Source organism: Microdochium trichocladiopsis, assembly GCF_020744255.1.
Source record: "Microdochium trichocladiopsis strain MPI-CAGE-CH-0230 chromosome Unknown B0I36scaffold_6, whole genome shotgun sequence".
NCBI lineage: Eukaryota > Fungi > Ascomycota > Sordariomycetes > Xylariales > Microdochiaceae > Microdochium > Microdochium trichocladiopsis.
The window spans coordinates 2665965-2678166 of NW_025763549.1; the positions used below are offsets into that span (position 1 = coordinate 2665965).

Sequence of the window (12202 nt, forward strand, 5' to 3'; positions counted from 1 at the left end):
ACGATCGAGCTGCTCCATCATTATCGATGACCTGGATAAGCGGAACAAGAGGTAACACGCTGCGCTGTATGATGTAATGCGATGAGCGGAAAGCCGTCACACAATGACATTGGCAACATGAAACTGCGTAAATTAGATTGATGTTCTCGTGGGCTGTTATAGTTTACTGGTGATAAAGGTTTATAGATAACGTAATCCACAAGTGACTGAGACACAAGTGAATGAGACACTTTCCGCCTATTCTTAACCCCCCCTTTTCTTTCCTCCTTTTCTCCACCAACAATTATAGGACGGCAATCAATTGAAAGCAACCTAGTTCTAGCGCTTAATGCGCTCGAATCGGACCCAAAATTAAGCATACGAAAGGCTGCACTACTCTATAATGTATCCCATGCGACCCTCTCACGACGACGAAACGGCCAAGCTGCGAAACGCGATATCCGTCCACCCTGCCAGAAGTTAACCTCGTACGAAGAGGAGAGCATCGTACGATACGTAATCGACCTAGATTCGCGTTCGTTTCCACCGCGCCTTCGTGGTGTTCGAGAAATGGCGGATCGACTCCTTACCAAACGCGACGCGCCGCGCGTCGGAAAGAACTGGACTACAAACTTCGTACGACGACGACCTGAGCTCCGTACGCGTTTCAATCGAAGAATCGACTATAAGAGAGTCCTCTGCGAAGATCCAGACGCGTATCGCGCGTGGTTTTCACTCGTACGGAACGTAATCGCGAAATACGGTATCCACGATAACGACATCTACAACTTCGATGAGACAGGCTTCGCGATGGGTAAGATCTCCGCCGAGACTGTCGTTACAACCTCCGATCGACGCGGAAGGCCTAGAGCCGTACAACAAGGGAATCAGGAATGGGTTACAGCTATCCAGTGCATTGGGTCGTCCGGCAATTCGATCCCGCCGTACATTATCTTCGCAGGCAAGGTCCACCTCGACTCCTGGACGTCCGACAGCCCTCTACCGCCCGACTGGGTAATCGCACTCTCTGAAAATGGGTGGACAACGAACGAGCGAGGTCTAGAATGGGCGAAACACTTCGATTTGCATACAAAGAGTCGTACAAAGGGTGCTTTCCGGCTCCTAATCCTCGACGGCCACGAGAGCCACCATTCGACCGATTTCGAGCTATTCTGCAAGCAGCAGAGTATTATAACGCTCTGTATGCCTGCTTACTCGTCGTATAAGCTCCAGCCTCTTAATGTCGGGTGCTTTAGGCCTCTGAAACGGGCGTACGGCAAAGAAATCGAGGGTCTCATGCGGGCGTATATTACGCACATCGCAAAGGAGGACTTCCTCCCAGCCTTTTACAAGGCGCACAATGCTGCAATGGCCAAGTCAAACGTCCAAGCAGGCTTTCGAGCGACTGGCCTAGTACCGTATAACCCGGATTATGTGATTTCACAGCTAGATGTGAAGCTTCGGACGCCAACACCGCCTAGGTCCTCTGCCGGCTTACCGCCACCCTGGGTCTCAAGGACGCCAAATAACCCGATCGAGGCCGAATCACAGACCGAATACATTAAGAATCGCATCATACGACATCAAGGAAGCTCTCCTTCATCGATAATTGCAAGCTTACGGCAGCTGAACAAAGGAGTCTCGATGATGGTGCACGAGCAGACTCTAATGCGCCACGACCTAGCCGAACTTCGAGATGCAAATGACCGCCTCAGCCGCCGTCGGCGTACGAAGAAAAAACAGCTACAGAAAGGAGGATTCCTTACAATCAGCCAGGCAGAAGATTTGAAGTCTCAAATAGACGCAACGGTGCAGTTAGTAGCAGAAACGACTCAGAGTAGTGGTCGTACGAGGAGGCCAGAAACACGCGCGCGACGCTGTGGCGTCTGCGGCGAGCCCGGTCACAATGCGCGTACGTGTCAGAAGGTTGAGTCTGCCTCTGGAGGAGAGGATTCTGAATAATTTCAATTGATTTAAGGCGTTGTGGTTGATTTAACTTACACATTGTCGTACGAACACCAGGAAGGTGGCCCGCTAGCTTGTGTGGCCCGCTTGCTTGTGGATTACGTTATAGCTAATTTATCAGCTGAGTTATAGCCGAGTGACAAGGTAGCGATTTTAGCGATTTTTTTGGGGTGGTCGCGAAGTACCCTGGTCGCGAGACGGGGGGCAGACTTACTGTACAGATGCTTGTAGAGGGCGATAACTTCCGAGGAGTGCCTCTCGCAGGTCTACAGGCAGCAGAATGTGAACACGACACATGACCTCCCAGGGAGCCACATCTGTGAATCTAAGCCCCGTCTACGAGACAGCGGGAGCTCTGCAGCCTGGCGTTCCCTCCTCGACTTGAAGAGCCAGATTTAGCCCCGTTGGTGGGCCAGGAGCCCCGGCTGAGGCCCTCATTTTTGGCGTCCTAATCTGGCTGTTCTATGACCCAGTGAGCAGATTGAACAGGCCAGATCAAAAATTGAGGCTGATCGTTTAAATTAGTGGGCTTCCAATTAGGCGCATAAGTTAGCTAAGCAATGTTCCCTCTCGCGGAACAACTTAGCTTAGATAGGATCTTTGGAAGCCATCCGGAAACTAGAACAGCAGTTCTAATATGAGCCCAATGTTACATACCTTCAGGATCGTTTGTAAAGAAACTTTGCTTCTGGTAGTAAAGCAAGGCAACGCTGACTACCCGTCCTTGTAGTACCTATTAGCTCGCTCATTCAAACGAAAAGTATATCTGCGCAGCGATGATTACCGACTCCAGACTGCCCCGTATTTTTTTTGGATCTTTCTTGCGTCTTTCTCAGCTCTGCTCGACAAACCCGGTATTCGATCCTTAGCGATCCCAAGACCTTCAAGTGGCGAGCAGCCAGTGCCCCAAGCTTGCTGGGTAAAAAGTCTCCGGGCATTAGGGTTGTTGAGCTCGTATTTCATGGAAGAAAAGATCGAGCATCGTGCCTCTGGGCTTATTTGCAGGTAGATTGAGGCTCAGTTCTATATGTCGTCCTTTGCTAATTTGAGACAGAGAAACATGATTGATAAGGGCGGGTGGCTCGAAGAAGTCTTATGGATTGTCAACACGAATAACGATGAAGATCTTCAACATCTAGAGGATATTGTAGCCACAGATCCCTCTAGGCATCGAAAAGCAGATTTCTCACAGGATATATTAACCACAAACACTTACTACAAGGCCTGGCAACATTTGCAACGCGGAAAATACTATGTCAAGATAGATGACGATATTGTAAGACATCGAACCATCAAACTTTGCTTGCTCACGCTTGGCTAACTTCTCAGGTATGGTTCGATCACGCTGCGATTCCTCGGCTTGTCTCGACCAAGATCGAGTATCCGGATGCATTTTTCGTTTCCGCCAACATCATAAACAACCCTCCTTTGGGCTTTCTCCATCTTCACAATGGTGCTTTACGTCTATTCTTCCCGGAAGTCTCACGCCCGAAATCGCTGCCTGGGTCTTGGAAGCCTTCCGAGCACGGCCATTGGGTTGGCCCTAGGAACTTCACATGGCCACTTGATCAAAAGCCTCCATATGATGGCCATCGGTGGCTCAAGGCCGCAGAAGACCATATGCTAGTGCAGACAACTGCGATGAATATTGCTTATGAGATCTGGGGCGCCAGCTACAACAGCTGGGCCATTACCGCACAACAACATTACTCTTTACTTGATGCGATCGAAAGAGCAGCGCTTGACCGCTACATCTTCAGAACTCCATGGTACATGCATGGTCAACGTATTCGGATTAACTTGATGTGTGTATACGCGGATGACATCTTGGATCAAGTCTGGCCACCGGAGACTGGCGACGAAGATAATATAGCCATTCACTTTCCCATTCTCCATCGCCGACGTGAGTCACCCATGTCACTTTCTTTCTACCTAACTAACAGTGGTACAGCAGTAATCATTGAAGGTACTGCCATGGCCGCCCATTATCAATACCAAGGGCAGCCAGGCCTTGAGAAAACAGATCTACTTCAGCGTTATCAGATGCTTGCCGAGGAGCAGCTTAAACCCGGTATCAGAGCAGGATAAAGAAATCTCAGATCACTTCATTCCGCGCAAGAATGATAGGATCTGCTCAGAGAATAGATTGCCTTGATGGGTCTGTCCTCGGATGTAAGAACGACTCCAAATGAATAAAGCCGAATTCCCGCAAGTCGAATCTTGCCCGGCAGCATGATTCTCTTGCGCCTACCGACGATAGCCAATCGCTCGACCGTGTATATAAGACAGCTTGGATCCCTCGGCATCACACCACGTGAACGGGCTATCTTCACCACCTACGAATCTTGCGTAACTGGCAAGCACTATGTCGCAAAACGATCCCACCGTCATTGACGGTCTCAGCGACATGGAGACAGACGACCACTGGATCAGTCATCGCGACTACTCAACTCATACCATGAGTGGTGGCTCTGATTCCACGAAATGGCACTTCCACACTGCATCGGCAACCACGACAGACAGCCCGCCAGAAACCTCGACGCAGCGCACAATTCTCTCGACTTCTGGCAATCCTTCTTCGTCTCCCCTCAGACCATTCAAGTCGCACCTGATTTCCAGCAGTCCAAGGCTCACAACCGAGCCTCGTGAAACTCCGCGTCCACCCAAGAGTGCTAGTGAGCGGACGGGAATTCAAGCCGACTCAATGATTGTTTTGAAGAGTAACTTGGCGGCTAAACAGAAACCCGACGGGAGCCATACAACGGCAGATATTATATACCTTGATGATGAGGACAACTTGAGCGATACGGAGAACTCAGGAGCATCCTCCGCATGGCACAAGAAGCTACAAGAAACCGCAGAAGTCAGTCAATGCTATGGGCGGATGTGGCTCCTATCAGGAGCGAACACTTGCCGTGCAAAAGCGTGGCCGCAGATCCTTCGATCTGTAAGAATGTCCCAACCACTTCTGAGAATAACTGACCAACAAGAAAACCATTTCAGTTCGTACAGATACTGCGGAGAGCCAGTATCAGCTGCAGGTATATAGCCCAGCAGCCACTGCGTATGAGCAGCATTTCTCAGACATGCCGAGCATGATATCCGGACCAACTATTTCGACAACGGCAGATTATGGGACTGTGCCCTGTCTCCAGCGACCTGTTCAAACATAACAGAGCCTCTCACAACTCTTCAGTTCAAAATCTGTGCCGAGGTTTCTACTCAAACAAACACGATCCACGATTCACCCGGATCAGTAGGATTGGACACCGCACATAATGTGCCTGGCAGTCCAGCTGGTCCACGGTTGTTGGTGGTTCGACACAATTCCGCACTCTGCACCAAACAAGCGACCACAACCAAGCGACCACAACCGCGAGACGACAAAAGTCGCAGAGAGCCTCAAAAGGCTGCAAGCTCCTTGTTGGTGCTGTATCAAGCAGGGTGATCAGTAGAAAGCAGAAACCCGAGCGAAGGTCGTCAAACCGGACAACTGCGACCCGAGGAGACGCTAAGATCCAAGCTCTCGAAGCTCTCAAGAAGTGGGAACTCGTCGATGCTGTCTTGAACACACCAGACGAGGGCGGACGATTTGTGCTCACCTTCGGTCTTCCGAGCACGAGTCATATGACATCAAGTCCGCAGAATGATAGAGTCAAGCCCGGTTCGCACTGTGAGTATTCGAAGAAATTATGTACTGGAAATCTTGGCTAATGATGCAGCTGCCAAGAAATATCCAGTCAGGAGACTGCTGGAGAAGTGGGGAAATGCGTTTCTCATTGAGTGGGAGAATGACGAGATAACCTGGGAACGCAAAATGAATGTTAACAAGCACCTCGTTGCAGCGTTCGAGAAACAGTACGATGGTTATGGTCCTGGAATAGAGTCCATCCGCGGCTCAAGAAAAAAAGGCGGAAGAAAACAGTTACGGCTCGCATGGCGCCAGCGACCGTTATCAGAAGCGTATTGGATTGATAAGAGCACAGTCTTACCTCGAACTGCATGGCCTGTCCACGCGTGGGAATTCTTCTGTCTAGAGAGCTGCTTTGTTGAATAGATAGAAGCAATCTACTGATGAAGTCGTCCTTCCTATGCTTATCCCCAACCTAACAAGTCCTCAGCTCGTCTAAGTTCACCGGTATTCTTGCTTCACTGCGTACAAAGCGATAGGATCCTCTCGGTGCAGTACTATACTATACTATAGAGAGAGCAGAAAGTGTTGCGCCCCCCCCCCCCCCCCCCCCCCGGGGGTCCTTCAAACGGTGTTTGGGTTATCCGGACAGCAAATGGCAAAACCACGCGGGTCTAGAGGACCCAGAGTCCATCTCACAATGCCGGCTGGGTATTCACCTAACATCTTCCCATCTGTGCCAGAAGGATCAACGTGGCCAATGACAAATGACATGTACGTGAGGGCGGAGGGACTACGTTTGGCTCGAGCATGCTTAGGCACTGCTTGCGAGTCCTAGGCTGCAGCATATAATTTTGAAACATACCCTCGTGGTTACACTCCCTGGTCAGTTCTCAACATCTAGCCGCTCGATATCTCCTTACGGCATCGGGGCGTTAAGGAGAAGGGGAACCACCACTTTGAATGACACCCAGCGCGAGGGATCACGGGTGAGTAGCGCGAACGCAAAGAGACCAAGGGGGGCATGGAGACATGGAGCAGAGTAGAGCTGGCAGTGGTGAGGACAGAAGCGGCTTGAAACAAGTAACGGGAGTGAGTGTCACAGCATGCACCTGCATTCTCAAGCTTGCAACTTAGTAAATTATGTTCTAAACGCAAGGCTCTACATAGTGCCTATATTTTCTCAATCTTTCGTAGCCAATACTCAACCGTCTCCTTTTCACCAGCCGTGTCCTCCTCGTTCTCGGGTTCAGATAGAGTTCCCGGTGGCTCACACCATCGGACACCAATCCTTCTGCTGCCCTGAATGGATCCCACATCATGACCCACCAGAAGCTCGTGGAGAGCTTCTTCCACCCGCCGCTTTCAATCTATCAGCCAAGACTCCCACACGCCCTCGCTTATCTCTAAGCTGTTCAAATCGTCGGTGTCGTGGGCAGTCGCCCAATCTGTATCTCCATTATCCGAGTCGCACGACGTGACTGCACCATTGGCTCCACTAGGTGCACACTTTCTGCTTTCATTACCTTCAAAGATGCTTGCGAGAGCCGTTGAGCATGCGGTTGCCAACAAGGCCGCCAAGGACAGCCTCCAACATGTGGCGCTTGCTGTGGCGCTTGCTGGGGTCATGGGCGGCATCAATAGTAGCAGCACCCGCGGCCGCGGTGAGGACGCGCTTCATCTTTTCGCCCTTCCAACCGCCAGGTTTCTTGGAGACGCGGAAAGCCTCGGCAGCGCCAGCCACCAAGGAGGCTTTGGCAGCTTTCTGCATTCGATTGGCGGGAGTGTCTTCAGAGCGAGATCGACGAGAGCTCCTCGACTCGACACTTCCGCGGCGGCTTCTCCCTTCAGAAGGTCGGTGATCAGAACCTCCGCCCGTCAGGGCTTTGATGGCACCTCCAAGTCTGGCAGCAGAGAGAGCATTCTCCAGGAAGGACTTGTTGCCCTTGCGGCCGCTGGGGTCCTCGTCGTCGTCAAAGTAATACTCGGAAACACGGCCATCGCGGCCCTTGTGCACAATATAGGTGGACTTCTTGTCCTCCTTGTCGTTGTGTTTGTTGTAGTACTCGGCGCCGGAGTAGCCAGCAAAGGCACCTCCCGCCGCAAGAGCAGCCGAGGCGAGCGGGTTGCGCTCGATCCTGCCTGAGCCTTCGTCTTTGGCCTCCTTGCGATCCCATGCCTCCTTAGCACCGGCGGCAATGACACCTCCAACCACAGCAGCCAGCATCTTCTGCTGCTTGGTCAGGACGCGCTTGCGAGTGCGCACTTCCTCTTCGTAGTAGACGCTGCCTGGCTTCTGACGGGTGCGCAAATCGCGCCCAGGTGCGTAGTAGTCGTCGTAGCCAGGCTCTGCTGAGCGAGCCCAGCGGATGTCGCGGTAGCCCGGTGGCGGAAAGTCGCGACGGATCTCCTCGACAGAGGTGTCGCTATCTTCACGGGGGCGAGGCACAAGCTCGTGTCGGGAGGAGGGTTTCTGGCGATAGTAGGCATCTTGTGGCTCATAGCGGGGATCCGGGCGCAGGCGTGCCTCCTCACGGTAGGATCGCCGCTGAGGGGCCTCGTAGTCGTAAGCCGACATGGCTGGTGGCGCTGATGCCGTAGTGGTCGAGGTAGTCTTGTCATTTGATGACAAGCAGTGTTCGTGGACAGTAAGTTTGCTTGCGTGCCGCGATCAGTGTGGTTGTAGCGATCGAGATGAACTGGGGAAAGCTGCGCTGATGATATAGCGAGATGTCAGCAGGACCCCGAGGGACGGGCCAGAGGGCGGGAGGGGGGCGGGCACGTCAATAATAGTACGGGGGCGAGGGACGGACCGGCCACCTGGGGCAGATGGCTGTGGCAGTCAGCAGCCTGGAGGCAGTTGCCCGCCCCGCCGTTGCGAGCCCGCCTGCCTCACCTGCTCGTCTGACGTCAACCTCTCACCACTTAGACTGGGAACAGGCTGGCTCGCTGGGCACCAACCAATCCACCCCGAGACCGACCAACCCCTTCGCCATGACGAGCAGACAACTGGCAGCAAACCCCGGTTCAAAGAAGTGATTGTCTGCCTCCGAAAGCAGGCCGGCCCCCTCAATCAGGCCCCCGGTGGCCGATTTGGCGGCGCCTTAATTGGCTGCGGCGCTCTGGAGAGACCACCCCGGCTGGCGCCCGGAGTGATTGTGTGGGCTCAAGGCCGGGCCCAGTCATCCCTGAGATCTCGATCCCACATTCGCTCGCCACAAGGCATGGCATTTCAACATCTGATTCTTACAGCGGTCCCAGGTGCCCACCATTAGCGCATTCCCCGCGGCTTCGAGAGCGGCGAATTTTGGATCATCCCGAGAAAACCGCTTTTCGTGATTCCTGGGCCATCGTTGAAAGGCTCGAGGTCGTCTCCGCGTACGGCTGCGTCGGCATTAGCCTCGGCGTGCCGTGGAACAACTTCAGCTTCGCGGGCGGGCTGTACCCGGGGTCGAAGCTCGTGCTCGTGCTCGTGGTGCTGCGAGGCAGGCACCGCGGGCTGCCCGTCGCGCTGGACCGCGCGGTGCAGCTGCCGAGCGATGATATGGAGGACGTGGAGGACCAGGAGGACCTGCGGGCGCAGAGGACCATGTCTGCGCGAGGAGGAGGGCGGCAGGAGGTCGCGATATAGTTGCACGTACAGAGGCGTGTCGAGAAGCACAACGCGATGATGAAGGTTCCCCATGACGTGTTTGCGATTCTGCAAATAGTAGAGCTCGTCAGTGTATGTAAGACACATTCTTTACATTAGTCGGCATCACGATCTGAAATTTCCATATGTTTGTATTCGTATTATCGGGTGAATGAGAATAAATCAATAAGTACAAAAGAGCACCACTAACTCATCTTCTGCGGGGTCAAATTTAGAATACAATCACGAGAAACATGCAAGATTTAATCATAGTGTACGGAAGTTTTAAGCCGCAGGGAACTCCTCGAGACTGAGCTTGCGGTTCAAGACAAAAGACTACTCATAGCTCGGAGAATTCCCTTGGCCAAGCAGTCATTACTTTTGTACCCAAGGGATCGATTTAAACATCATTCTCACCCATCACCTTGGACCAGTCAATTGACGAGAGTGCTAGCTCTACCAAGAAAGACGGCAACGCCAAGAGACGAACAATCGCTCCACTGCTCCAGCTTGACCCACGTTGCAGAACAGCAACCCGGAAGCAACTCCGTAGGTCGGATCGTGACAGCCAGCACCCAGAACAGTATCAGTACTAATTGAGGAGTCAGGCCATGGTAGTAATGGTACAACATACGACCAAGATAACAACCCTGAGCACACTCGTACGATCCATTCAAAGCCAGAGCTGCCCGGGTTTGTACTAGACTAGTACACTACTAGTGCTCTGCCACGCCCCGCCTTGTCAGGTTGGGGTGGTGGCCGCGGAGCTCCACGGCTTCGTAGCCGGGCATGCCGGTGCCCGCCCGCTCGGGGAGACGGCCGGCATCGGGTGGCCTAACTTCCGCTATCCTCAGACCCCCAAATCGTGCTCGTGGCAAGGGGGAAGCCAAGCCCGCCCAGCTGGCCCCTGGTGACGATTCCCCGCGTCCGCATCGCCACGCTCGGCCATTGGAGTCTCCACCAACACGCGAGCTCGGGGCGCGTAGCCAGCCAGCCAGGTGGTGTGGTGCCTCTTCGGCTTCTCGCCGCGGTGGGCGGCCCGAGGGACGCCGTGCCGCCTCGAGTCGCGAGCGCTTTGAATAGAAGGCTCGACGATCGTCGCAGTTTAATCCTCTCGGCGGACCGCACTAGACATCTCCATCGCTTCCACTGCCATACCACACAGCATCCTGCAACTGCACAATATCGATCTCTGCGCGATGGCCACCAAGGATTTCCACGTCGCCATTGTTGGTGAGTCATGCACCTGCCGCTGCGACCTCAGCAGCAGATGTCGCCTGGCTCCTGTCGCTGATGCTTACGTTCGCCTTCTGCAGGTGCTGGCATCGGCGGCCTCGCCCTTGCCATGGCTCTACACAAGAAGGGCATCTCGTTCACGCTGTACGAGGAGGCCAAGGAGTACTCGGCCGTTGGGTGAGTCTCGCACAACGCACTTGGCAGCAGGCAATCCGTTACTGATCCGGGGAATCGCCGTGAAGCGCCGGCATCGGATTCGCACCAAATGGCATGCGTACCATGGACCTGATTGAGCCTGGATTCCGCCCGCTCTACGAGGCCGTGTGCGTCGGGAACCGGGGCGAGGACGCGCAGCATATCTTCTTCGAAGGCATGCTGCTCAAAGAGGGCTTCGGTACGTGCGCTGAGCCCCTTTCCAAAGCTGCTGCGGGCCAGCGCAAAGTACGCGATCCCGGGACCTTACTGACGAGGACAACATAGGCCGTGACCAGCCATGGTATGGAAAGTCCGGCTGGGGCCACGTCGACTACGTCCGCAAATCTGTGAGTGCCTGGGCGGCTGCCACTCGATCGACCTGCTTCGCATCTAGAGGCACGCCGCTAACCGGACTAATTCCCAGGCGCACCGGAAAACACTGCTCGACATCATGACGAGCTTCATCCCAGTCGAGAGCGTGCAGTTCAACAAGTGCCTAGCAGGATCCGAGCAACAGCCATCGGGCGTCCTCCTCAGCTTCGCTGACGGTACAACCGCCACGGCCTCGTTCCTTGCGGGCGCGGACGGCATCCAGAGCACAGTCAGGGAACACGTCCTCAAGGAGCTGTACCCGGACCAGGTCGCTCCCGTGTATTCCGGGGCTTACTGCTACCGAGCTGTGATCCCCATGTCCGAAGCGTACGAGATTCTCGGTGACCTCACCGACGTGGCCAAGTTTTACTTTGGCCACAAGCGCAGTTGCATCACATACCGCATCTCTGGCGGCGAGGTAAGCTCCTGACGGACCAATGATGGGGACCCGTGGTGGATAGATAAGATGACCACCTGATGCTGACCATTTCTGGGGCCCCCGCCAACACAGGAGTTCAACTTTCTGCTCTGCGTCGCCGACGGGCTCGATGGGTGGAAGCTCAAGAACGCCGTGACGGAGAAGATCTCGCACGAGGCGATGATGGCCGACTTTGACAGCCCGGACGTTGACGGCAGCTTCCGGCAGCTCCTTCGCAAGGCCAAGCCTATAAAATGAGGTCTCTTCCACCACGCGCAGACGGTGTCGTACACACGCGACCGCGTGATCCTGGTCGGCGACAGCGCGCACGCGTCGCTGCCGTTCCAGGCTGCCGGCGCCGCGCAGGGGCTCGAGGATGCGCTCGTCCTCTCGAATGTCCTCGCCGAGCTCGCGGGCATGCCGGAGCGCGGCGCCGCGCAGATGCCGGCGATCCGCGCCGGCATGGCCGCGTACGACTCGATCCGCCGCCCCCGCGCGCAGAAGCAACTCGAGCAGGCGGACGAGGTGAGCCGCATGATGTTCCTCGAGCACGAGGAGGCCGGCGGCGACGTGGAAAAGATTCTGCCCCTGCTGCAGCAGGGCCGCTTCAACTGGCTCTGGTTCCATGACATGGACGACGATGTACAGGAGGTGCTGCGCAGGATGAGGAAGCAGATCAGCGTCGGCTCTCAGCCTGCTGCTGCGAGGATATGATGTTAGCTTTGCAGGAAGGTCTCGATTTGGCCTGCATGGGTGATGTCTTCTCAATATGGTG

General features: G+C 54.5%; 4 protein-coding genes across 4 annotated transcripts; 3 read left to right on the top strand and 1 right to left on the bottom strand.

Moving 5' to 3' along the window:
• Window positions 1–2868: 2868 nt before the first annotated feature.
• Window positions 2869–4032, top strand: B0I36DRAFT_244834 (uncharacterized protein; the record flags this gene model as incomplete). Its single annotated transcript, XM_046150095.1, has 4 exons — window positions 2869–2949; window positions 2999–3220; window positions 3274–3847; window positions 3896–4032. Coding segments are annotated over 4 exons (1014 nt in total), but the record flags the coding sequence as incomplete, so codon positions are not given.
• Window positions 4033–4309: 277 nt separating this feature from the next.
• Window positions 4310–6001, top strand: B0I36DRAFT_350497 (uncharacterized protein; the record flags this gene model as incomplete). Its single annotated transcript, XM_046156892.1, has 3 exons — window positions 4310–4807; window positions 5236–5617; window positions 5667–6001. The coding sequence occupies 3 exons, from the start codon at window positions 4310–4312 to the stop codon at window positions 5999–6001; spliced, it is 1215 nt and encodes a 404-aa protein (XP_046011947.1).
• A 2729-nt stretch (window positions 6002–8730) lies between these two features.
• On the bottom strand, window positions 8731–9634 carry B0I36DRAFT_134745 (uncharacterized protein). The gene has a single exon (XM_046148274.1). It carries the CDS (start codon window positions 9312–9314, stop codon window positions 8847–8849), a length of 468 nt encoding a protein of 155 aa, XP_046011948.1. The 5' UTR covers window positions 9315–9634; the 3' UTR covers window positions 8731–8846.
• A 771-nt stretch (window positions 9635–10405) lies between these two features.
• Window positions 10406–12141, top strand: B0I36DRAFT_364172 (monooxygenase; the record flags this gene model as incomplete). Its single annotated transcript, XM_046158920.1, has 7 exons — window positions 10406–10439; window positions 10523–10619; window positions 10685–10836; window positions 10923–10984; window positions 11062–11427; window positions 11521–11634; window positions 11707–12141. The coding sequence occupies 7 exons, from the start codon at window positions 10406–10408 to the stop codon at window positions 12139–12141; spliced, it is 1260 nt and encodes a 419-aa protein (XP_046011949.1).
• Window positions 12142–12202: the final 61 nt, after the last annotated feature.

Bases quoted from the DNA above. Each gene is read 5' to 3' on its own strand.
- B0I36DRAFT_134745 (XM_046148274.1), bottom strand. From the start codon at position 9,314: ATGTGTCTTACATACACTGACGAGCTCTACTATTTGCAGAATCGCAAA.